The 24,975-nt window shown below is 36.9% G+C and overlaps 1 protein-coding gene across 1 annotated transcript in view; it reads left to right on the forward strand.

The window, feature by feature from the left end:
* Window positions 1-24,975, forward strand: part of LOC135732483 (connector enhancer of kinase suppressor of ras 2) — a 46,793-nt gene that overhangs the window by 7,061 nt on the left and 14,757 nt on the right. Inside the window, exons 2-10 of the mRNA XM_065250548.2 lie at window positions 12,634-12,797; window positions 16,878-17,080; window positions 17,312-17,399; window positions 17,489-17,530; window positions 20,642-20,761; window positions 20,943-21,002; window positions 23,083-23,151; window positions 23,803-23,949; window positions 24,714-24,844. Of these exons, the coding sequence (XP_065106620.2) occupies window positions 12,634-12,797; window positions 16,878-17,080; window positions 17,312-17,399; window positions 17,489-17,530; window positions 20,642-20,761; window positions 20,943-21,002; window positions 23,083-23,151; window positions 23,803-23,949; window positions 24,714-24,844 (1,024 nt within the window). The remainder of the gene's footprint in view (window positions 1-12,633; window positions 12,798-16,877; window positions 17,081-17,311; window positions 17,400-17,488; window positions 17,531-20,641; window positions 20,762-20,942; window positions 21,003-23,082; window positions 23,152-23,802; window positions 23,950-24,713; window positions 24,845-24,975) is intronic.

Here is a 24,975-nt window from a genome sequence, read left to right on the forward strand (position 1 = left end):
GACTTTATTTGAACAACTTTAAAGGCAATTTTCTCAATATTTAGATTTTTTTGCACCCTCAGATTCCAGATTTTCAAATAGTTGTATCTCGGCCAAATATTGTCCTAAAAAAAAACATAAATCAATAGAAAACTATTTATTCAGCTTTCAGATGAGGTCAATGTCAACCCTTGTTACTGGTTTTGTGGTCCAGGGTCACATATTTCTGACCAATAATTAAACCTGACATCGACTTTACCATATATTTACTCCAAAAACACAATTTTCCAAGTTTCTTCAGCTGCTGTGCATGTGCAAAGGTTGGCAAGTAGGGGAGAGTGGTGCACAACCTAACGCTTTTTGGTTTTGGCTGAATCATTAAAAAAAATGTTTGATTAATTATATTTTTACACAAGCAACACAAACATCTCTGCTACAAATGAACATTTGAAGTTTGTTTCTAGTACTTACCTTTCTTGGACAATTACATCAAACGTGTAACGTGTAAAACCATAGGTGGGGTTAATTGTAACAGGCAGGGGGTTAGTTGTAACATTTGCTAAAAATTACGTTTGCAGGCAAATATTTCAATACTATTTTGTATACTTGGAAGTGGATATTGTTTATATATCTGTCTATAATAGACAGGTATCCACAATGTATTCATTCATCCAGCCCTTTTCTAACAATAGTTCAATTAAAAATGAATACAAATGTCTAAATATGTGAGAAAAAGCAGCACAATTATGACAAATTTATTTTTATATGTGACCCAGTCTGTAATAACCATACTACAGTTTCAAAAATCACATTCTGAGATAATGAGCATCAAAGTCTAATTTTAGCCATTCATTTCATTATGATTTTAATCTTTGACACAACCTTATTCCATTAAATTAAATATATAAACAAAAATTTATTTGACACACGATTTTTGATAAGACAGGCACTTTTTTTTTTTTGGCAGCCAGCAATCATTCGTGTGTAGCCTATTTAAAACAACAGCAAGAATTACGCTAACGTTAGCGGTTTTCATATCGTAAGTACTGAGGGGTTAGTTGTAACACAGCATTACAATTAAACCTGCTGGGTCAAAATATTTTCAAGCCCACCAAAAAAGTTGCTAAGAGCTGCAGACAGATTTCAAAACAATGATAGGTTTTTGTCAACAAGACACTGATTAATATAACATAGCATTGGATTTGATATCTTACACACCCAACTCAGAAACCGAAAAAAATATATATTATATATATATAATTCAAATGATGAAAAAATGTACTTACATGCCAACAAAACACTTATTCATCAATAACTCTCTGAAAAACCATTAGGCCTATACATTTCCAATCATTTGTGGGAGATTGTCTTTTGGCAGCTTGAAAAAAATACCAGAAAACCTTGTGAAACAATGTAAGTAGTCCTTGTTACAACTAACCCTGCGTTAGTTTTTGCCCAGCGCACCCACAACACTCTGTCCATTTCTGGATATTGTTGTCCATTGCAGCACTTTATACTTGAAGGATTAGTTCAAACCAAAATGAAAATTTCTGTAAATTTGTTCACCTTCACGTCATTCACGATGTGGGTGAAGAAGATTTATAGCTGAAATTGTGGACCTTGGCGATTCATAAAATATAAGTCTACAGGTGCCAGGTTTTTAAAAATTAAAAAAGCAGATACTGGCAAAACAAAATAAACACCTGCAGCTCCTGAAGATATATTAAGGTCGAACAGAGCTAATCAATTGGTTTATGCAAAAATCTGAATGTTATTTACGACATTATCACCTTGATCCATAGCCCCAGGCAAGCAGTCCTGAGCATGTTAGATTTTTTTGTTTCACCTAACAAAATGGGGAAAGACACATGTGTGAGAGAGCATTATACTGTGATCATCAACGGCAAGTAGATTAAAGTCATAGTCATCATTCTCATCATTTACTCACTTTCATGTTTACTTCAAAATTTCTTTGTTATGATATACACACAAAAAGCTATTTGGAGGAATATTTGTAACCAAAGCGTTCATGAGCCCTATTGACTTTCATAGTATTCTCCTTTCCTACTATGGAAGTGAATGGGGCTCAGGATCGGTTTGGTTTCAAACATTCCTCAAAATATCTTCCTTCGTGTTCATCAGAACAAAGAAATTTATACAGGTTGGTAACAACATGAGATTGAGTAAATGATGACAGAATTTTCATTTTTTGGGTGAAGTATCCCTTTAAATCACAGTGGTAAATCGTTTAATCTTATCCATCAATCAATGTGTGATTCAAAGACCGAGTCAAATGAATGATGTTTTGAGTACCGAAGCAGCTGCCTTTAAAATGGCTAGATGTTTATAAGCGTGTTTTTTTCAGTGTGTGTTTGATCATTTTCTGAAGGGGTTTCCTCACCATGACTCACCTCTCTCAGTGGGAGGAACCCAATATATTTTTTCCTTTGTCAGCTGTTCTTGGATCAGATGCCTGGGCTAAAGCATAAGCGCAGATTTCACACATTGGACCTTAAACCAAAAGAGTTAAAGATGTGTGATTTACACTTAACGATTTGTGGTTAACAGCCATCTGGGGGATAGTGACACAATCAAAACTGTTATTTTGAGCATATTAAAAATGCTTTCTCCCGTTTTTACTGCTGCTTTAAAAGGAGTGCACCACCCTCTCAAGGTGGATTGTGGGATTGACAGTGGTGCGTTGTGTGCTGCATTGGTCAGAGCTCTTCCGCTGCAGGGTAACTTCCAGTTAGAGACATCTATAATATATCACTATGCATATTGTATATTATGATTTATTACTCTGCACAATTATTGTCTGTTTTTTGATAATTTTGTACAACTGTCTCTTACATTTTATTATTCTGTACACTGTCAGAAAAAGGGTAAAAAAAATGTTCCCTAGCTGTCACTGGGTGATACTTTTCAAAAAGTACTATTTTGCACCTTAAGATATTGGTACCAAGGAATGCATATTAGAACCTTAAAGGTACATATTGATAACACAAAGGTACATCTTGGTACCAAATGTATACACATCTGTACCTAAATAGTACACATTAGGACCATTTTAAAATGTACTGCCCCAGTGAGAGCTAGTTTTGACAATTTTTTCAGACCGTATGCTATTATCTCTTACATATTTTTTTGTAGTTTTTAATATATATTTTTACAAGTTCGCATTAGCATGTAATCAATGGGGTAATAAGATAAAACATATTTGGGGTGCTGTCCGACAGGAGGGCTCAGAGCTCTGAATTTTAGCTGAAACCCAAAGTACTCCTCCTCTTTAACTGGGATAGATGTACTAGCTGAGAGTGAGTGGATGGGGTGAAGAAGGGATGCTGGAAAAACAGGACAGAGGTGAGGGACGGCTATATATAGACACCCTTCGTACTGATCTCTATGGCTAATTTATATGAAATGTTGCACCTTTTCTTGTAAATTGAGTCTTTTGGGATCTTAAATGAGGTTGTATGATTCTTATAACGTCCTTTTCTAAACGTTTAATCAATTATGTATGATGACATGTGCAACAAATGCATATTGGGGTGTCAGACATCATTAATCAAAATATGTTGGATCAACCTCTGGCACAGCTTCAAAGTTGAAATATATCATCCTATCAGAGGTCCAGCATGTCACTGAAACACACCAGTGGCTTTGCTGTCATCAGTATTAAACATCTTACCCCAGGACCCCCCACATAACAAATCCCAATTTAACCCCTTCTAACGTATTTATACTAAAAGCGAAAACGTTGATTTTTAATTGCACATTTACGATACAAATGTGATGTGGGCACGTACGTTTTTGCTTACCTCTGCATTCATGGGCTTTCTTCCAAACATTGTGGCCTAGCTGCCCTGTCAGAACACCGGATCCCAAAAGCCGAGCCGGCAGCACTGGCTTAAGCAATGACGTAAGCTTGGGTGGGACTCCTCATGTGACCAATGGCAGATGAGGGGAAGTGTGTATATGCTTTCAGTGTATGTGTATTCCTCTCGTATAGGCCTATAGTCGTGCGTGTGCAGGACTGTAGGAAATGGAGGCCTTTATCATTCCTTGTGCAGGCTTACCTCCCCGTCTCTAAGCAACGGTTGCCATGCAGCCCGTATAGCTAGAGGAGAACGGGAGATTGGACAGAATGTGCACGAGAGAGTCTGTTTAGCTGAAAGACATCCTACACGCACGTTGTAAAATAACACACAGGTTAAAAAGAGCTTTTGTGTGTGCATTTGATACAACAGAACCGTTTCAGCATGTGTGTTTCGGCAAATGTGCCATCTGAAGAGTCTCTGTTTTGCGACCAGTCAGTGTGTGCTTGTGTGTGTGTTTGTGTCTTAAGCAATGAAGGTGTGCATCTCTCTTTCTCAGAGACATGTTTGTAATAGCTAAGTGGTTTCAGAGAAAGCATCAACCAGAATTAGTGTTTACAATATGTTCAGGAATTATGTTAATGTGTGTGGGTTTACCTGCACAGTCTTACTCCGATTATGCTTAATAAAGTGATAACATGTTAAGTCATTTAGAAACCATAAAACAGTTTTCTTTTTAGGGAAAAGGTCATAAATGGCTAAAGCAAAATAACGGTAAGTTAACCCCAATTTGGCATTGCATATTAAGGCCGCCACACACCTAGACATAATCGTCCGAATTTGGGCAGATTTTGCCCCGTACGACAATTCTGGGTAAAGTCCCGATCGTCTTTGTGGTTGAACCGATTATCGAATCAGATTTTTCTGTGGTGCGTGGTGTGTTAAGACGGATTAAATCTGCTTGGAACCATGCATGTGCGCCAATTACAAATCGTAAATATTCAACATGTTTAATATTTAAGATGAGTAATCCTGTTGTGTGGGGGGAACCCTAAAGATGAACGTGCACACATGCTGTAGATTGCATAAATCAGAATTATCACGTTATCACTGTTATCACTTTATTGAAAATCTGATAAGATTTTAAAAATCTTTTAGTGTGGCCCTTGCTTAAAAACAAATTTATTGATATTTTTTGTATTAATGTTCATGTGCGCATGTCTTTACATATAAAGTAAACTGTAAACTCGGCCCATGTTGTTGACAAACTAACTTTGAAATTAAAAACTTGTGTTTGGGATTTTCAGGCATGATAAGAGATACAACAGTAAAGCTTTTCACAGATTTGATGGCTTTCTGAATGACTAGGTGATGACGTTACTGCTTGTGAGAAATCTGACAAATCTCCACATCCCGTGTAAACACAGTTTTCTGCGTAGAAGGTTTATTGATTTGCATGTAAACACATGAAAATGGTTTTCTAAGTTGATCTTGATAGATCCACTTATTTTCTGCACATAAACTCGTTGACCTTACTCAATGACCTGGTGGTCATGGCAGTTTACAAGATTATTATGTAAACGATAATGTATAGGTATTTACTGCCATAAGTAAGGCAAGGAACATTAAATATTGATTTGAAATATTTATGAACTAATTTTTAACAAATGCAGACCTTTCGCGAGGAAAACACATTTATTTTCAGTTTTTAAAGGGGCAATAAGTATGATTTAAGTGTTTTATTAATCAAAATCAATGTCTTTATTCATAAATATGTCCTTATTGGTGTCAAATGACCTCTGCCAATGATCTGACTTTTTTTGTAAGCTTAGAATTTCTCCTCTTTACTTACATTGAACAGGTAAGTCCAAGGAGGCATCCATTAGAGGTCTACACGGGTCCAAAAATTCCTACCCGAACCCGATCAGACCCGTAAATGTGCTACACTGAACCGACCCGGACCCGTCTGTTGTTTTGAAAGCTGGACCCGGAACCGACCCGGACCCGTCTATTATTTAAAAGCTGGACCCGGATCCGACGCGGACCCGTCTATTATTTAAAAGCTGGACCCAAACCCGTCCGGAAAGACACAGACCCGACCGGCAAATATTCTTTAGCTAAATGTTATTAATAAGTCAATAAACAAGTAGCGAAAATTAAACTTTTTGTCTTACCCATAACGTTAGAAGTTAGTCTTCTCCCTCCTCCTTGTACCTGACTGTGTGTGATGCACAATCCTTATTTCCAAGAAAGTTCCATCCATGTTATTCCTCTCTTGACGATTGAAATGTTTAATGCTTATTCCAGCTTTAAAAGTCCACTTTGTTGTGTATCGGGTCAACTTGCTTAATAATGTTTGCCCATTTGGATAATAACGATTGCTCGTTCAGTGTCATATCTGCTTTCGTTAGCTTTACTTTGCTATCACCTCTGTGCTCTTTGAGCAGAGTCGCGAAAACTGTAGATATAACAGCAAGACGTTCAATTTATAATATTATTATAAAAATTAGAGAAGTCACGTCAGTGCAAAATGCGCGGTACGGCGGAATAGGTCCCGCCTTCTAAATAAAATAGCCAATTGTCAAAGGTAAAGTCATTGCGTCTCACTGCAGAAGCTCCTGACTGGTAGCCAGATAAACATTACAAGAGCGCATGCGCGTTAGCTGCCTGGTTGGAGCAACCAAATATAAACTTTTTAACACAACTTTAGCGTCATAGAAAAAATGTATGCGACAGTTCATCTAAGTTTTTGTTGCTGGAGAAATATTTTATTTAAATGTGAGTGTGTGTTCTCCGAGTCCGATCGACCTCGGGTATTACCCACAATGTTAAACAGACCCGGACCCGAAGTAATAGATTGAGACCCGACCCGGACCCGGCTGATCATTTAAAATATAGACCCGAACCCGTACGGATCCCGGGTCGGGTCCCGGGTCTTCGGGTCTCGGGTCTTCCGTGTAGACCTCTAGCATCCATATCATTCCACCGTATAGATAAACTATAATAGCAGAGAGGGACAAAAAGAGTTTCCACAACGCGTTTTCATTCAGAACATGTGAACCAGATGCAATGGACAAGGAGATCAGCGATTACATAACGGCTACCGTAGTTGCAACACACATTTGGAAAGGGGAGGCGCTAGAAAGCACTGTTCATTTGAATGCAAAATACAATTTCACAACTAGATGGGGGTAAATCCTACTTATTGCCCCTTTTAGATAAGACAAGACATTAAAATGTAACGAACACTAAATATAATCTCATATATGTTATTAAAGGACATATTTATATTTAATTTTTGTGTAATATTAAACCGTACCAAATGATTTGCAGCATTCGGGTTATTGTGTGTTATTAGTTTTGAGCGGTTGTTGTCTGTGATCAACAAACTGCAAATGTCACGACTGGCCAAACAGAATCAAGCATTCCAACAAGCCGTGTAATATTACTGTAATTTTATTCCACTTACAAAGCCATGATAAAAATTCAGAGGATTTGGAATATTATGTATAAAATTAAATACTTATTTGGACCATTTTCATATACTTTAAGGTATCAATCACACCAAACACTTTTTAAACACGTAGAAACGCAATCAAACTTTGAAGCGTGAGCGCTCTTTTGCTGTTTACTGTCAAATTAGCAGATACTTGTGTGTATGTGAGTGACTCCAGTCCGGTTGATCCAAACAACTGTAAACTTCTGTCACTACAACGGAAGGCCTTCCTCTCCCCTCATTTGATTGGACAATGGAAAGACCCGAATGACGTCGGGCACTATACCGTTCCCAGCACTTGAATGCGTGCGGTGGGAGGCGACAAAAAACGCATGTTTGGAGTGCATAACACTCACTGCTCATCGAAAATTATTAAAAAAGTGCGCGCAACTGCCATAAACGCATTTGGTGTGATCGGTCCCGCAGGCGGCAAAAAACGCCATTCTACATATTTTATAATATTCTACTTTGTCCAATGATTGGGGCTGTGCAATTAATCGAATTTCATGTTTAAAATACAAATCGCCTTCCACTGGACCAATGTGTTTAAAAGGCATTTTTATAGGGACCTGTTTGGACACTTGTAGCCTTTTGCAACAACACCAAACAAATGCATTGAATTGTGTGTGTGTGTGTGTGTGTGTGTGTGTGTGTGTGTGTGTGTGTGTGCGTGCGTGTGTGTGTGTGTGCGTGTGCGCACGCGTGCCTGCATGTTTTTTTTGTGTTAAATAATTGGGATTAGTATTTTTACCAAAATAATTGAGATTAGGATTTTTCCTATAGTCGAGCAGCCCTACTATTGTTGGATTTAGCATAACATTATTAAAGCTGCAGTCAGTAACTTTGGCCTCTCTATTGCATCTCTGATTGAAATATAAAATTGCTGTTATTTAAGGAGGAATGTTCTGTGCATGGGTTGTGCTTTGCCCCGCTACTCTGCACGGATGAATCTGATGTCTGCGATCATTCACCACACCACAGATATACATCCACATGACAGAAGTACATCCTTGTACATCCACATCCGAAACAATCGACCTAAACCCATATTAGTTATCTATTTTCACCCATCCACTCGGCGGATGTGCCGCCAAGCCTGGGAAACACTGAAGTGAAGTAATATTTCTGCCGCATTTGTTCTGACTAAAGAATAACGCAAGTGTTTCAGCAAATGGCTTACTGGTTTAGAGAAAGCTGTCTCTGCTTCAGTATTTAATCCCTTCAGATGTTGAAAAGCCCGGCTGATATTAACTCTTGTTTTAGCACGAGCTCATCGTTTGAGCTTTCACTGTTTTAACAGATGATTCCCCAGATGTAAGAACGTAATAAACGGACATATTTAAGGCCAATTCATAAGATATGAAAACAGTCAAAGTTATCGGGGGTTAAGGTACTAACTACTCGTGTTAAATTAAAGTAAAAAAACCCATGAAGTGAACTGATCACAGCATGGTACTGAGCATTTGTTTTGTGTAGGCTAAATATGTTTACATTTTGCATTATTTCTTCTGTTCTTCACGTTTACAATGCTATGAAATCAGCTGAAGTAGTATATAAGTAATTGTATAAAATATGTCTCTGTGCATTGAATAAAAAAGGGGAAAAAATGATTTAGTCTACAGAAAATGTTCAATGAATTAAATTAGAAACACTGCAAAAAATTACTTTCTTATTAGTATTTTCCCTTTTTTTAGTACAAATATTAAAAAAATTCTTAAATCAGGATTATCAGGAGAATTTTCTTGATGGGCAAAATTACCTAAGAAAACAAGTAGACCAAAAATATCAAATTTGTGCTTAATTAACTTATCGTCTGTCTGTTGGAGTCTGTTGGGTCAGTGTGAAACCCCTGTTGGCAGTTGTTGAATCAAGGTAAATGAGACTTTAGAATAAGGTGACCAGATTTTTTAAATGAAAATCGGGACAAATATAATCAGGGGCGTCAGTTTGTGTTGAAAAGTGGTGGGGACAAAAGATCAGATGAAAAAACATTACAGCAGGATTGGAAAAATATTGAATAACGGCGCATCAAAAATGTAAGCTGGTCAACAACACAAAAATACTCAGCATAATAAAACCCTCAACAATGTCGACTGCATGTGTAACAGTCCCTACAACACTAGTTCAACCGAACAGTGCCAAAGCACCATACTGTAAAAATCAGCAGAGCGTTTAGTCAATGATTACAATGAAATTCATATGTAAAAGAAAACACACCATAAGCGTTCACCACAACATTTGTGACCTGGACCAAAAAAACAGTAGTACACTGCAAAAAATGATTTTCAAGAAAAAATGTTTTTGTATTTTTGTCTTGTTTTCAGTAAAAATATCTAAAAATTCTTAAATTAAGATGAGCAAAATGACCTAAGAAAATAAGTCAGTTTTTAAACTGAAAATACCAAATGTAAGTGATTTTGTGCATAAAACAAGCAAAAAAATCTGCCAATGGGGTAAGCAAAAAAATCTTGAATTTTTTTTCTTAAACACTAAATTCAAGAAAAATTCAAGAAAAAATTGCTTACCCCATTGGCAGATTTTTTTGCTTTATGCACAAAATCACTTAAATTTGATATTTTTGGTCAAAAAACTAGATTTTTGCTCATCAAGAAAAAGCATCTTAATTTAAGAATGTTTAGATATTTTTTGCTGAAAACAAGACAAAAATACTAAGAATTTCTTTCTTGAAAATCTGACTTTCTTTCTTAGTATTTTTGTCTTGTTTTCAGTAGAAATATCAAAAAATTCTTAAATCTATTTTTTTTTTAGACAAAAAATATAAAATTGAGTGAGTTTGTGCTTAAAACAAGCAAAAATATCTGCCAAAAGTGTTTAAGAAATATTTTTTTTCTCACCCCATTCGCACAAATTCACTTAAATTGTATATTTTTTGCCTAAGAACTAGACTTATTTTCTTAGGTCATTTTGCTCATCAAGAAAATCATCTTGATTTAAGAATTTTAAGGTATTTCTACTGAAAACAAGACAAAAATACTAAGTAAGAAAGACATTTTTTGCAGTGTAAGTCGAACAGGTATTGTTTGATTTTTCTGAACATTTTAACCAAATGCTTTCAAAAAGTGGCGGGGGGACAAAATCAGCCATTTCAAAAAGTGGTGGGGACATGTCCCCAGCGTCCCTAGTGTTAATGACACCTATGAATATAATTAAAATCTCAAGAAAAAAAATCTTAGTATTTTTGTCTTGTTTTCAGTAAAATATCTAACAATTCTTAAATTAAGATGCTTTTTTTAAAGAGCAAAACGACCCAAGAAAATAAGTCTAGTTTTTAGACCAAAAAATATCAAATTTAATTGATTTTGTGCATAAAACAAGCAAAAAAAATCTGCCAATGGGGTAGGCAAAGTTTTCTTGAATGTAGTGTTTAAGAAAATTGTTCTTGATTTTTTTCACACTTAACCCTTTGGGAGATTTTTTTGCTTGTTTTATGAACAAAATTACTTAAATTTGATATTTTTGGTTTAAAAACAAGACCTATTTTCTTGTGTTGTTTTGGTCATCAAGAAAAAGCAACTTACTTTAAGAATTTTTAGATATTTCTACTGAAAACAAGACAAAAATACTAAGAATGTTTTTTCTTGAAAATTATTTTTTTACAGTGTGTTTACTTACTTCTTACTTAGTATTTTTTCTTGTTTTCAGTTCAAATATCTAAAAATTCTTAAATCAAGATTCATTTTCTTGATAAGCAAAACCTCCTAAGAAAAAAACTAGCTGTAAGACAAAAAATATTAAATTTAAGTGAATTTGTGCTTAAAACATGTAAAATATCTGTCAATGGGGTAAGACATTTTTTCTTGATTTAAATTTTGGCAGATTAAGCACAAATTTGATATTTTTGGTCTAAAAACTAGACTTGTTTTCTTAGGTAATTTTGCCCATCAAGAAAATTCTCTTGATAATCCTGATTTAAGAATTTTTTTAATATTTTTACTAAAAAAAGGGAAAACTACTAATAAGAAAGTCATTTTTTGCAGTGTTTCTAATTCAATTCATTGAACATTTTCTGTAGACTAAATAATTTCCCCCCTTTTTTATACAATGCACAGAGACATATTTTATACAATTACTTTTAAAATACTACTTCAGCTGATTTCATAGCATTGTAAACGTGAAGAACAGAAGAATAATGCAAAATGTAAACATATTTAGCCTACACAAAACAAATGCTCAGTACCATGCTGTGATCAGTTCACTTCATGGGTTTATTACTTTAATTTAACACGAGTAGTTAGTACCTTAACCCCTGATAACTGCGACTGTTTTTATATCTTATGATAACTTGAATGATGATAACTTGATGACGCTTTCTCATGTGTCTTGTAGAAAATTCTTCTTCGCTAAATCAGTGGCGGGCAACTAAGAAATCAGTGTAGCTTGCGGCCCCCTCTGCTGGTGAAAATAATCATTACATGATTGCTCAGGTCTGGTGCTACAAACGCTACATGTTGATCAGGTTTTTCTAGTGTATTTGCTGGTTGTTTTGGACATTCTGTAAAACGGAGACATTTCCGGGGACAGCTCCTGTCAGGGACAGAACATCAAAAAACGTGACTGTCCCCGAAAAACGGGGATGTCTGGTCACCTTACTTTGGAATGTGGGTGTCTGTTGGTATCTGTTGGTGTCTGTTGGAGTTGGTAGTTGTTGGACCAGTGGAATTGGCCTTTAGATGGCGTTCCCCAAATGATCGTCTTTTGAAACTTTACAGATTAAACGCCGCCATCTTGATGACACGTTTAAACCCTAAGCAAGTTAGTTTTCTAAACAAGCTACAAACTCCCATCCGGAGCACATGCGATGAAGCTTCTTTGTTTATGGACGTGGCGTCATCACAAAAAGACAAATTACATTTTTCAAACTTTTTCCTGGTAAAACTGACCAGACAGCACAAATTATAAATCATTATTATAAGCTTACCATTGTGAATTGGGTCAAGGTAAGGAATTTTTTTTGGGTTCCTTTTTAACTGATAAAAATGTTACGGATTGCAGCTTTAAAATTGGTGTATGTGTAGATGTCATAGAGACCTCTGATTGCAAGATATCTTTGTTTGCTGTCTCAGTGGAAGCGCTGTTAAATGTGTAGCTAAATGTAGAGATTTTTGAGAAGAACTAACATCAGCAGCACTGAAAACAATGAGTATTAAGAAAAATTGCTAACAACAATGAAACTTGAAACAGCTACTGTGCTTTGTAGTCTAACAACAACAAGAAGAATGGCTTATCGTTTCAAATAGTATTTAAATGGTTAGTCCAAATGTCCATAAAAATCAGAGGGATGTCCCCTTATGTTTGGCACTTACCTCTCTTTTTTCCTAGGATTGGACGACTGTTTGCTGCAGTATATGAGGACATTCGAAAGAGAGCAGATAAATGGAGAGCAGCTGCTTCATATTACCCATCAGGAACTGGAAGAGCTTGGCGTGACCCGCATCGGACACCAGGAGCTCATTCTGGAGGCTGTGGACTTACTCTGTGCACTGGTGTGTGTGTGTGTGTGTGTGTGTGTGTGTGTGTGTGTGTGTGTGTGTGTGTGTGTGTGTTGCGTAAAAGAGTGTGATCGAGACTAGCTGTGATAATGATGTGTTTGTTTAGTATTAATGACACAACAGACATTTTAATCAAACTCCGCTTAACGCTGAATGATTAGCACCCAGCGGGAATCTCGCAACCAGTAAACAGGGAGAAGAGGGGGTGTGTAGGACATTTTCGATTCTTATTGGCTGCTTGAGGAATTTATATGTCAGAGAAAGATTCCTCGGTTAGTGTATGATAATGTAAACATCTTGACAGCTGCTTATGAAAAGCAGTTAATCTCTTAATCTGACTTGTGGATGGCTCGAAAAGATAACGCACATGTTATTCATCATATGTGACATGGCCTTACTCGATCCGTATTAAAGATATCAATGTTATATTTTCACAGAATTTTCTTAACATATATAGGATTATTTGAACTGTAAATCTATTAAAAACGCCTTACCCTGCTGAAAAAAACATCATCAAACCAGCATGGGAATTATGCTGGTCTATGCTGGTTTAGCTGGTGGTCACCAGCATACCAGCACCAAAACACAACATATGCTGGTCTTGTATAAACAGCATGGGATGCTGGTGCTAATGCTGGTTTGGTGCTGGTTTAGCTGGTGCTGATGCTGGTGCTGATCCTGGTTTAGCTGGTGTTCACTAGCAAACCAGCACCAAAACACAACATGTGCTGGTCTTGCTGGTATGCTGTTTTTTTCAGCAGGGTAAAGGGATAGTTCATCCAAAAATGAAAATAATGTCATTAATGACCCACCATCATGTCTTTCCAAACTCGTAACACCTCAGTTTATCTTCGGAACACAGGTAAAGATGTTTTATATTTAGTCCGAGAGCTTGTTGATCCTTCATTAAAAATCTACATACGGTAGACTGTCCATGTCCAGAAAGGTAATAAAAACATCATCAAAGTAGTCCATGTGACATCAGTGGGTCAGTTAGAATGTGTTGAAGCATCCAAAATAAATTTTGGGCCAAAAATAAAAAAAATTATGACTTTATTCAGCATTGTCTTCTCTTCTGCATCTGTTGTGAAGCGCATGCGCGAGACTAAAGTCACGTGATTGCAGTGACGCGAATGACGTGTTATCCTCGGACATGTTTGCAAAGTTTTTTTTTCAAACTTACAGCCTGTGTCCTCCTCAGACTGTAAACAAGCATGGTCGCACAAAAAAAATAAACAGCTGGGGCGCACCAGATAACACGTCAGCCACGTTGTACGTCTCGCGCATGCGCATCACAACAGACACAGAAGAGAAGACAATGCTGAATAAAGTCGTAATTTTTATTATTTTTGGACCAAAATGTATTTTTAGTGCTTTAACACATTCTAACTGACCCATTGATGTCACATGGACTACTTTGATGATGTTTTCATTACCTTTCTGGACATGGACAGTATACCGTATGTAGATTTTCAAAAAAGGGTCAACAAGCTCTCGGACTAAATCTAAAACATCTTAAACTGTGTTTTGATGATGAATTGAGGTTTTACGAGTTTTGAACGACATGAGGGTGACTCATTAATGACATTATTTTCATTTTTGGGTGAACTATCCATTTAAGCTTGGTTTTAACAGACAGGGTCAGATAAATCGAGACTATGGATACATTGATACAAAATTTCCATGAAAATACCCATATTTGATTACTCGGACTGACATCTACTGATACTAGATACTGATAGTTTTTGCTTTTTACTCCTTGGGCCCTATCTTGCACCCAGCGCAATTGACTTTGTCAGTGACGCATGTATCATTCGTATTTTGCGCCGGCGCACAGCGGGGTTTTTCCCTCCACAGATGCACGTCAGCAAACTAGGGAATGAACTTGCGCTCCCTGGGCGGTTCAGCGCAAAACGGAGGCGTGTTGCGGCGCAAACCATCTCTTATGCTATTTTGCAGTTTCAAAAAACAATTGCGCTACTAACCAAAAAAAACTAGTCTAAAGTCAGTGGCGCGTTGCGCGTGGTTCATTATGCTATTTTAAGGGCGCATGCTTGACCATAATGTATAGCGTGCACAACGCGCATACACTTTGCTTATCTAATCTACACAGATGCAACAGTTATTTTTGCAAATCATAAATTGTTACACTTAAAAATATTAATACACGAGATAAGGGGAATCATAGTGGTGAGCATTGTGGTGATAGTTTTTATTTATTCTCATGCAAATAACGATTAAAATATTTTCATAACTTTGTTGTGTGGCTGTATTACGTTTATTTTATGTAAATAATAGTTAAAATGTTTTCATAAGAAACCTTAATGTATATGAACTTGATTTGTAAGAGTACTTTGGGGTTGGACCTTGCTTGCGTTTCTTGGGTCCAATTTCAAAGCCCCCAAACCCTTTCAGCGGTGAGGGTGGACGCAGCGATGTCCTCTGCTGGCGTCAAGTCCTGAGGCAGATCCACCTCCCGTTACACGGCGTGCCCGATTTATGCTGGCAAGCTTGGGATTCCTCCGTACAAGGACGTCGGTCTCCTCGGCTGTGAACCGCTCCTGGCGTGCGCCTGGTAAATCCGTCATAATAATAGCAACCCGCCATGGAACTTGCGCCCTTGCGTTTAAAGGGAATGTTGGCTAGCGTTCTGATTGGTTTATTTGACGTTACGCCCAAACCACACCTATGAATAATGAACCTACTTCAGACCAACCCCTTATTGATTTGCGCCCGGCGCAAGAGTTATTTCTCACGCCGGGAAAATAGCAACAGCGCCCAAGATCCGCCCACAAACTCACTTGCGCGTTGCGCTTCGCACTTGCGTTTCAGATTGTTAAAATAGGGCCCCTTGTTTCAAAGTATTATGTTGTGAAATATATCTAGAAGTGCAAAGCGTACACACTGCTATTCTGTAGGGCGATTTTGTGGGAAAATCTGCCAATACCTTTTATAGGCCGATATATTGGTGCAGAATTATTCCTATCATCACATATACAGTATTTATTATATGCACATTATGTTATTCGAAATTTCACCATCTTGTAATTGCTTTCCACCTTCTATGATTTGTTCTTTTGAAATCTTTTCTATTACTTTGGTTTTCTGCTGTAAACCCTTACAAACAAAGCTAGCTGGAAACTTATTTCCATTCTAAAGATGCCTCTTAAAGCTTTTACCAAGGTGTCATAAAGCGAATTACAAAGAGCTTACTTGTAAGCCTATTTATATAAGGCTCTATTTTTAATAATAGTTGGAGCGGTGAATGGGTTTCTGCATATTAATATGCGTTGTTGCCTCTGATTGATGCAGTGCTCGTGGAGCGCGTGCTAAATAATAGAACGACAGTCACGACAGCCAAGGTTTTTTATTCCATCCAGTGGTAGAAAATGATGACATATCAGTACCGCAGGGACCAATAAACACCATATAAAGAGAAAATGAGGAGGGGAAGAGGGAAAAGCCCTCTATTCTGTAAAATAACTAGGACGGGAGGCAGGGCCAGCTGCACTTGCAAGAACGTCACTTTTCATGAGTAATTAATTAACACGGTGGAGAAACGTAAAGGAAATCATCTGTGGGAACCACGAAAAGATTTCAAAGAGGCAGTCGTGATTGAGAACAATCTGGTTATGGAACAAATACAGAATTAAAAATCGATTCACAGAAATGAGGGGTTATGAAAACACAGCAGTTCCAGTCTCACCGAGCAGCAGTTCGGAGAAAAGACATTTATTTTGAGTAATATGCTTTTCGCCTGAATTGGGACATGGTTATGTTTTTTTAATAGCATTTCACAGTGTAGGCAGCGTTTTATTTGAGTGTAACCTTGTTAGTGTGTAGCGATGGCCGGGGTGTACACGTGCTGCCACGGCACTCGGAGATTCCCAGTTACAGTTTTGTTGTTAGATTCTGCTGACACTTACATGGACGCAATTACAAAATTGATTGTTGCTCTCCAATTTTCTAACAGCGATGCTCAGACTAAAAATAAATGCTTGTCCCAAATACGTCATGGGTGTTTTTGATGATTAAAAAAACACCTTTCAGACATAAACATTTCTCCTGTTGCAGAACTACGGCCTCGAGACGGAGAATTTGCGGACTTTGTCGCACAAACTCAATGCGTCGGCTAAGAATCTGCAGAACTTCATCACAGGTCGTCGCCGTGGGGGTCATTACGATGGACGAATCTCACGACGCCTCCCGAATGACTTCCTGACCTCAGTCGTTGACCTCATCGGAGCAGCAAAAAATCTGCTCGCGTGGTTGGACAGGTAATAAAACTGACCAGAACTGAAAATAGCATCATATTTTAGAACTACAATTGAACATAATGGGATTGAGTGAAAGTAAGTCCAATAGCGGAAAACCTAATTTGAACGGAATTGAAATGAAATAGAAAAAAAACATAATGAAATAAATTATATTTTAGAGAAAAGGGGTAATAGGGCTGTTTGTTTGTCTACTGTAATGCCTTCATCTCTTTGTGTATGTTTTGTTTGTAGGTCTCCATTTGTCAGTGTTTCTGAGTACTCAGTGCTGAAGAACAACATCGTTCAGCTTTGTCTAGAACTAACAACTATAGTACAGCAGGTGTGTGTGAGAGAGAGAGAGATTGTGTATGAGTGTTTTGATATGTAATACACCACACTTTATTAATATTTTATTTCCTATCATTTCAGGATTGCACAGTATATGAAACTGAAAATAAAATTCTACATGTGGTGAGTGTTACTATTTAACACAAATGTGTATACATCCAATTTACTTAATTAGCTTACCGTTTACTTACTTCTTAAAGCCCCCCTAACCTAGAAAATAGGCTAGCAGAAAATTAGTCGCCAGTGTGTGTGCAGAAACATCCTGTTATTATACAAATCCATCTATTCTTCTTTGTGTAATCTGTTTTAAACTGCAACAGTCACACAAAACAGGCTTTTGTGGATTCCCTATCAATGTGATGTCACATTGATTACGCCCCAACCATAATCGCTCACAGACTCCACCTTATAAGCGTGTAGTTCAACCTTTTGACAGAAACACATGTTTTGATGTAGTCCAGAGCACATGTGTAAGCGCTCTACCCCGTGGCTTGTTGACTGCTCATCTGAGGGGCACTAATTCAAAATAAGTGTTCAGAGTGTCATGTGTGTGGTTCCTTTTTTTTAAATATGCATTTTGCGCATCGAGAGATTCCGTGTGAATTATGTGTTTTGTCAAAATAAGTGCCTGCTGCACACGTGTCAAAATTGTTTATGATAAAAAAGACGTTCACATTCACAAAATACACGCAAGACACTCCCTTAACAGCAAACTCTGATTACGCATGAGATTATGCGAGTATCTGGCAAACGCGAGCGTCTCTTTTATTATAAACCCTTTAGACGCATCTGTAGCAGGCACTTGTTAATGTCATACATATTTATATTTATTTTTTGTGTAATATTAAACTGTACCTGTCAATATAATTTGCAGCATCCGGGTAACCATGTATTATTAGTTTTAAGCAGTTGATATCTAGCAATAACAATCCTACAAATGTCGCAACTGGCCAATCAGAATCAACCTTATTATAAAGTATTACTGTTAATTTTAAATGTTATACTCTAACCCTAATTGATGTTTATTTAACTGTTGAGATTAAAGGAATAATCCAGATTAAATGCAAAATAAATGATATTATCTTAACTTGTCACTTGAATTTATAAAAATTTAGAAAAAACACACATGCCGTAATGCATAATGTACTAACAATATAATATTTAAGGGTGATTGTGCCATTATGTTAAAAGCAGAAAGATGAACATTATTTTTTATAAAAGCATATCCAATAATTAGTCAGCTACAATGTTATTTAACTTGCTTTGTCTTTTAAGATGTTAGTTTAGACATTATTTGCTCAATTAAAAAAACTGATAAGGAACATACACAAAGCCTGCTTATAAGATTTCTTTTTATATTTGTGTCATCATCATGAGAAATCTCAAACAAATATGGGTTTCAGAATGCAAAATAATGTGGGTGGGTCCAAAACATTTACTAGAGTAGATGCCATTTTCTTGTATTCTAGTGCCTTTTAATTAAACATTTGCTTTTATAGCCTAAAAACTTTGTTTGCCTTGTTGTGTCAAGGCCCGGAGTGCAGCAGGCAAATTTTTTCGAAAAAATAAAATGGAGTTTAAATTATTTGGACTCTATAAGGGACAGTTTCCCAGACAGGGATTAGACTAGTCCTAGACTAAAATAAATATAACTTTTATTTAAATGTAACTGACATATCTTAAAATACACCAGTGCCCTTTGTTTTGCCTCAAAATGCACACAAGTAATGTTTTTAGTAAGGCACATTTGTTAAAACTAGTTATTTTTTATTAAACTAAGACTACGTTTACACGTGGGCAGCTATTTTCAAAAACGGACAACTCTCCGGTTTCAAAAATAACTTATTGCACACATGTACGTTTTCAGAAAAGTGTTCATTGACACGTACCTGTGTATATTATAGGTGTAATGAGAAGCTCAAGCCCACGTTGGCAAATCAGAATCACGAAAACAGCAACAAATCACTTCCTGTTCCTCTTTTGAACAAGGCCGCATTTTTGACGTATGTGTGAGCTCTAGTGCATACTGTGATGTTGGCTGCCTAAACATCTGTTTGTCTCAGTTTACATGCAACTGTGCAACCGAAGATTTTTAAAATCTCCACTCTGGTCGAAGTTTTTAGAAAGAATCTGTTTCAGAGGCGAGTTCTCCGTTTGCGTGTAAACGAAGGGTGCAAACAAAGGGAAATGTCTGTGTTCTAAATAACCATGTACGTGTAAACAGGGCCTAAGGCCTAGTCCTGGCTTAAGCTTATCCCTGAGATTAATGAGGCAAGTGTAATGGATTTAAGGAAGCAGAAGCGTGGAAGTCAAGGTTGTAGGTAAAATTCGGATCTTGGTTAAATTTATTAAGGCATTCATCAAATGAAATGGATTTGACTGACTGCGCTCTGACAAGTGAACAGACATATGCGGTAAATTAGAGAAAAAGTGAGTGGGTCCAATATGTTGTCCCACCCACATATAATGGTTCCAATGCCCACACACACAAATACACCAAAACAATCAAGCAGAAATACGTTTGGATTGAAACGTGATTGTGGAGTCACATGTATCAAGTCTGCTCTGAAGAAAAACGCTGTTTTGTGTGTGTGTGTTTAGCCTAAGGTTGAACATCTAAATAATGCAGATTATGATTTTTTTTTCTCTCTTTAGGATGAATGCCTGTAGAAGAGAAAGAATGAGAGAGAGAGAGAAAAGAGAAAAAGATAAAAGGAAAACTATAGCATGAATTAAACTACATATAGCACGTGACCCATTAGAACTGATTTTTAATAGATTATGTTTCAATGGGGGTTACGGGTCTGCTTCTGTGAATATAAATGATTTGGACTGTTGCAGTGTTCCCTGCTGAAAATACTGGCATTGCTGTTCAGCAGCATATGTTGTGTTTTGGATGTAGTCTCAAGCATTGGGTGCCGCTGTCTACATAAGGTTTACATTGAAATTTAGGTGTTTGGTTGAATTGTTGCAGATGGCTGAATCCAAACTGATTTACAGAACAATAGAGTAATTCATAAATAGCAATATATCCTAGAGTGCCTACTTAACACAAGATTTCTTAACATGCTTAACCAGCAAGATTTATTGCTGAACCAGCTTGACCAGAAAATTCATGCTGGTTGACCAGTTTCACCATTTAAGCTGGACTTTAAGCTGACAGTGTTTATTGTCTCTCTCTCTCTCTTTTTCTCTCTTTCTTTTTCTCTCTCTTTTTTTTATCGCTCTTTGCAGTGTAAGACTCTATCAGGTATCTGTGAGCACATTATTTCATTGTCGTCCGATTCATTGGTGTCACAATCTGCCCACCTAGAGGTCGTCCATCTGACTAACGTTATGCCTAGTGAAGGCCTGGTGAGTTAACAATAAGACATTTATTATCAGCAGACATAGTTGGACATTTAAAGCTGTGTGCAGTTTTTGTCCAAACAATGGTATATGTGAGGCATGTTTGTAAAAACATTTAGAAAAATCGAAAATCATAAAAAACCGTATACGCTATGATGTAAACTTACACTGTTTTATGATTTTTCAGGGCATGTACATCAAGTCAACATACGATGGTCTTCATGTGATCACTGGAACCACAGAGAATGTAAGCTCAAAGTTTTCTTTACATGTCTTTTGATTTAACTTTTTAAACAAATTATCGGATTATTACTTTGAAAAATAAGACGTCGTATATGAGTTCTCATATTCACTACTTTTTATGCAAGATTAGAGATGCACGATATTAACAAATTTTCCCATAGAAAACCGATTATTCAGACTGAAATCTGCCAATGTCGATAATTTGGTGGTTATATTAAGATTACATTTTCTGATTTTTATTCATTCATATAATGACCATTAATACTAAACATCAAACCAGTGATGTTTCTTTACATTTTCTATACACTGAGCTCAAATTCATTGCATTTTTCTTTTCTCTTTTGATTGACAGGATATGTCAGCCATGACTATTCGCTGTTTTTAAACACTATCTGCCACTTTATCGACTGATATGATTATTGGCCAATATATTTGTGCATCTCTATTAGGGCGGCCCATATTTTTCAAAAAAAAATGAGAAACAAAAGTAATGCTTTTTAAAAATCCCATGACGCTGTCCGAGTGCTGAAACGCTTCGGCTCTCCGCACGTTTGTAAATTCTGTATCTCTTGTTTGTATTTTTAGAGTTAAAACCTTTTCTTGCATATTTGCAAATTATTTTATGAGATTACAATGATTATGTAGGATATCTATACATTTACAGCAATTAAAAGCCAGCTATTTGTACTTCTATGAATGAAAGAAAAAGGCTTTTAAAGGTTATAATCCCAAAAATTTAAATTTCAATAAAAATGAAAACACATTTTTTTAACATTATTCTTAAACTGGGGGTCTTCTTCCTTTGCTTAGTTTTTCAGTTTACAAAGTGCATCATCTAAACAGGGATTAGACATTGTGCCAGCGCAACTGGCTTTTAAAGGGGATGAGAGATAAGACTCTCATTGGTTTATTGCACGTTACACCCAAAACACGCCCATTACTCATTAGGAGAATATGAACAAACCCTTTTCGACCTTGCGCTCGGCGCACAAACCATTTTTACCGTCGTTAAATTGGACACGCCTGTTTAGACCGTGCACCATGCGCTTTAGACAATGCGCTTAGATCCTTAAAATAAAGCCCTCTGTGTGCAAAGATTGCCCCAGTGACAGCTAAGGACCATTTTTTGATCATTTCTTCTGACAGTGTTGCGACCAAATGATGACTTAAACTGTCACCTGTTTGTCACTAAATATCTACATATCTTCAAAAGACAGCAAAATACTGTACAAACCACATGAATCACATGTTGTTACTTGTATAGTTCTGGTTCCTATATTTTTTGAGCTTGACAACCCAAAGTAATTATAAATATTGTATAAAAAAAGCTTCTTGAAGATTCGTCACAAAAAAAAACCAACAGCATGCAGGTTTGGATCGACATGAGTTGTGATTCAGATTCATGATGGACATGGTGCTCTTCAGATATTCATTGCTGGCAGTAGTACTCCAGCAAGCACACAATGTGCTGCTTCTGTGGGGACAACTGAACCGGGTCATGTGCTCAGACCAGTCACTTCATTTCAGCACTGAAATAGTGGATTGTTCCAGAAGTGCTGTTGTTAATCATTTATATGTTCACCAAATGTTATTGCACAGAGTTTCTCATTCTTAATGCACAATTACAGTTCAACTAAAACGACTATTGTGTTTTATATTTATAGAACAAGGATAACAAATACCAATAGGAAATTCAAATGCTTATCTAAAGCGTCCAGAAACATGGGTTGGTTTATTGGTTAAAGATTTGGGTACTGAAAGTTCAAAAGTTTAAAAATGAACAGTTTAACCCTTATGTGCGAGTTTAAATCATTTAAACTCCATACGAACCGCCAGTCCCCGTTGAGTCAATTCTTATAGAAACATCATCCAACTACAACGACTGAAAGCAACAGAGCATGTACACATTTTGAAGTATATATTTTTAGCAATTCAGTCAGTGAATGATCAAATGAATCAGGTTTTTAAATAAAAAAGGCTTCTTTCAGGAGGATGGTCAACATAATGTAATGCTATATAACAGCACAGAAGTATGTGATGTTTGGTGTTAGATTTAATAAGCGGTTTTACTGATCTCTCTCCAGTCTCCTGCAGATCAGTGCAAGAAGATTCATGCTGGTGATGAGGTCATTCAGGTCAACCACCAGACGGTGGTATGTATCATTATGTGCAACATGTTGTCATCTGTGTGTGTGCATACATGTGTTGAGCTTTCAGCTTAGTGGATAAACGTGCATTCAGTTTGTATAGATACAGTATAAATGAATGTGTTTAGTTGAAGATGACTGGGTGAATGTAAAAAACCCTGTGACTAACATCTTATATTTAAAAAAATGTATAACATTAAATAATATGCTACTATATATTCGCATGTAATAAGATACTGTAGTATACTTTGATATTTACTATAGTAAACTGTATTATAGTATTAACTACTATATTATATTAATGCATACTATAGTGAACTACGAACTAATAAACTATAGTGAATACTGCAGTGTATTGTATATATTTACTATGGTATGCTTCAAAAACACTAGGGTTTACTATAGTAAATACTAAAGCATACTACATTTTTAAATGTGGGTTATTAGTATGTATTATATTCAAACAGTAACAGATAATAGTAATGATAGTTAGCATTAAATTTAAATAGAAGGTATACATCAAGGTAGTTTCTTACATACTTTCAGAGATTTTTCACATTAAAAGTGTGTTTGTTTTGGCATGAAAATAATTTCACAAAACAAACTTCATGAAGGTCAGTCAGAAATATTTTTACTCTTACTTTTATTTTTCTGTAGGTTGGCTGGCAGTTGAAGAATTTGGTCAATTGTCTCCGTGAGGATCCAAGCGGAGTGATTCTCACGTTGAAGAAGAGGCCACAGAACACACTCGGCTCCACTCCGGCACTGCTAAAAAACGCACGCTGGAAACCACTTGCCCTGCAGGTGTGTGAGCGTATATACGTATGTGTGTGTGTGTGTGTACTGTAGGATAGTTCACTGTGTTCATTCAAGTGTATCCATTTAATATGTATTGAGCGCGAGTGCGCGTGTACGAGTGCATCTCGCAGCAGTGAATGAGTTCTGGACGGCTTGTTGCCATGGCACCCGGAGTTCAGTGGTTGCTCTGGATACAAGAATCAGACAGATGCAGTGAAAGCCGCACATGTGTCCTTTCCCCACAGTCACGACACACTGGACCGTTCACTCGTGAATGAATTCACACGTTTTATCACGTCTGTAACACTGCTTTAGGTGGCATTTTTAATCCGTTCTGAATAAATTATTAAACATACGAAAAGAGACACATGCATTTGTGAATTAAGCACTCAGCACTCAGACAGACGGTTGCATAAAATGATTAAATAATAAAAGAACAACTTTGCAGTGAAATGCTTAAAGATAAAACAATGGACTCGTGTTGCCAGGTTGCTGTCCGCTGCTTGTTGCTATGCTTTCCCTCGTTGCTAATTGACTGATGCAGTGCTCATGGTTGCTAAGGAAAATGTTATCATCATTTTTCGACACTCTCTCTGATCACTGTCCTGCCCTCTAGTGGAACAAACTGCTAACACACAAAGTCTAACATGCAGCATTTGATCTTTTCGTTTATTCAGAAAACGATTATGATTAACATATTAACCATTTTAAGCCTTTTGTGTTTGGTAATCTACTGTTCATAATGACATTGTTTTGTTTTCGACCAACAGCCGCTGTCCACCAGTCCATGCAGTGGTTCTCCCACCCCACCCAGCACGCTTGGGTCAGTGGGACTTTCACCTGGAGTGGACACACCTGGGGGACATGATGTGTTTATACTGTCGCCTGTCTATGGACACAGGTATTTACATATGACTTACTATAATCTAAATCAGAGGTGGGTCATCCTGCTCCTAGAGAGCCACTGTCCTGCAGAGTTTAGTTCCAACTATAATCAAACACACCTGCATGATATTTCCCAGTAATCCGGAA

The sequence above is a fragment of the Paramisgurnus dabryanus genome, chromosome 5 (assembly GCF_030506205.2).
Source record: "Paramisgurnus dabryanus chromosome 5, PD_genome_1.1, whole genome shotgun sequence".
NCBI classification, from domain to species: Eukaryota; Metazoa; Chordata; class Actinopteri; order Cypriniformes; family Cobitidae; genus Paramisgurnus; species Paramisgurnus dabryanus.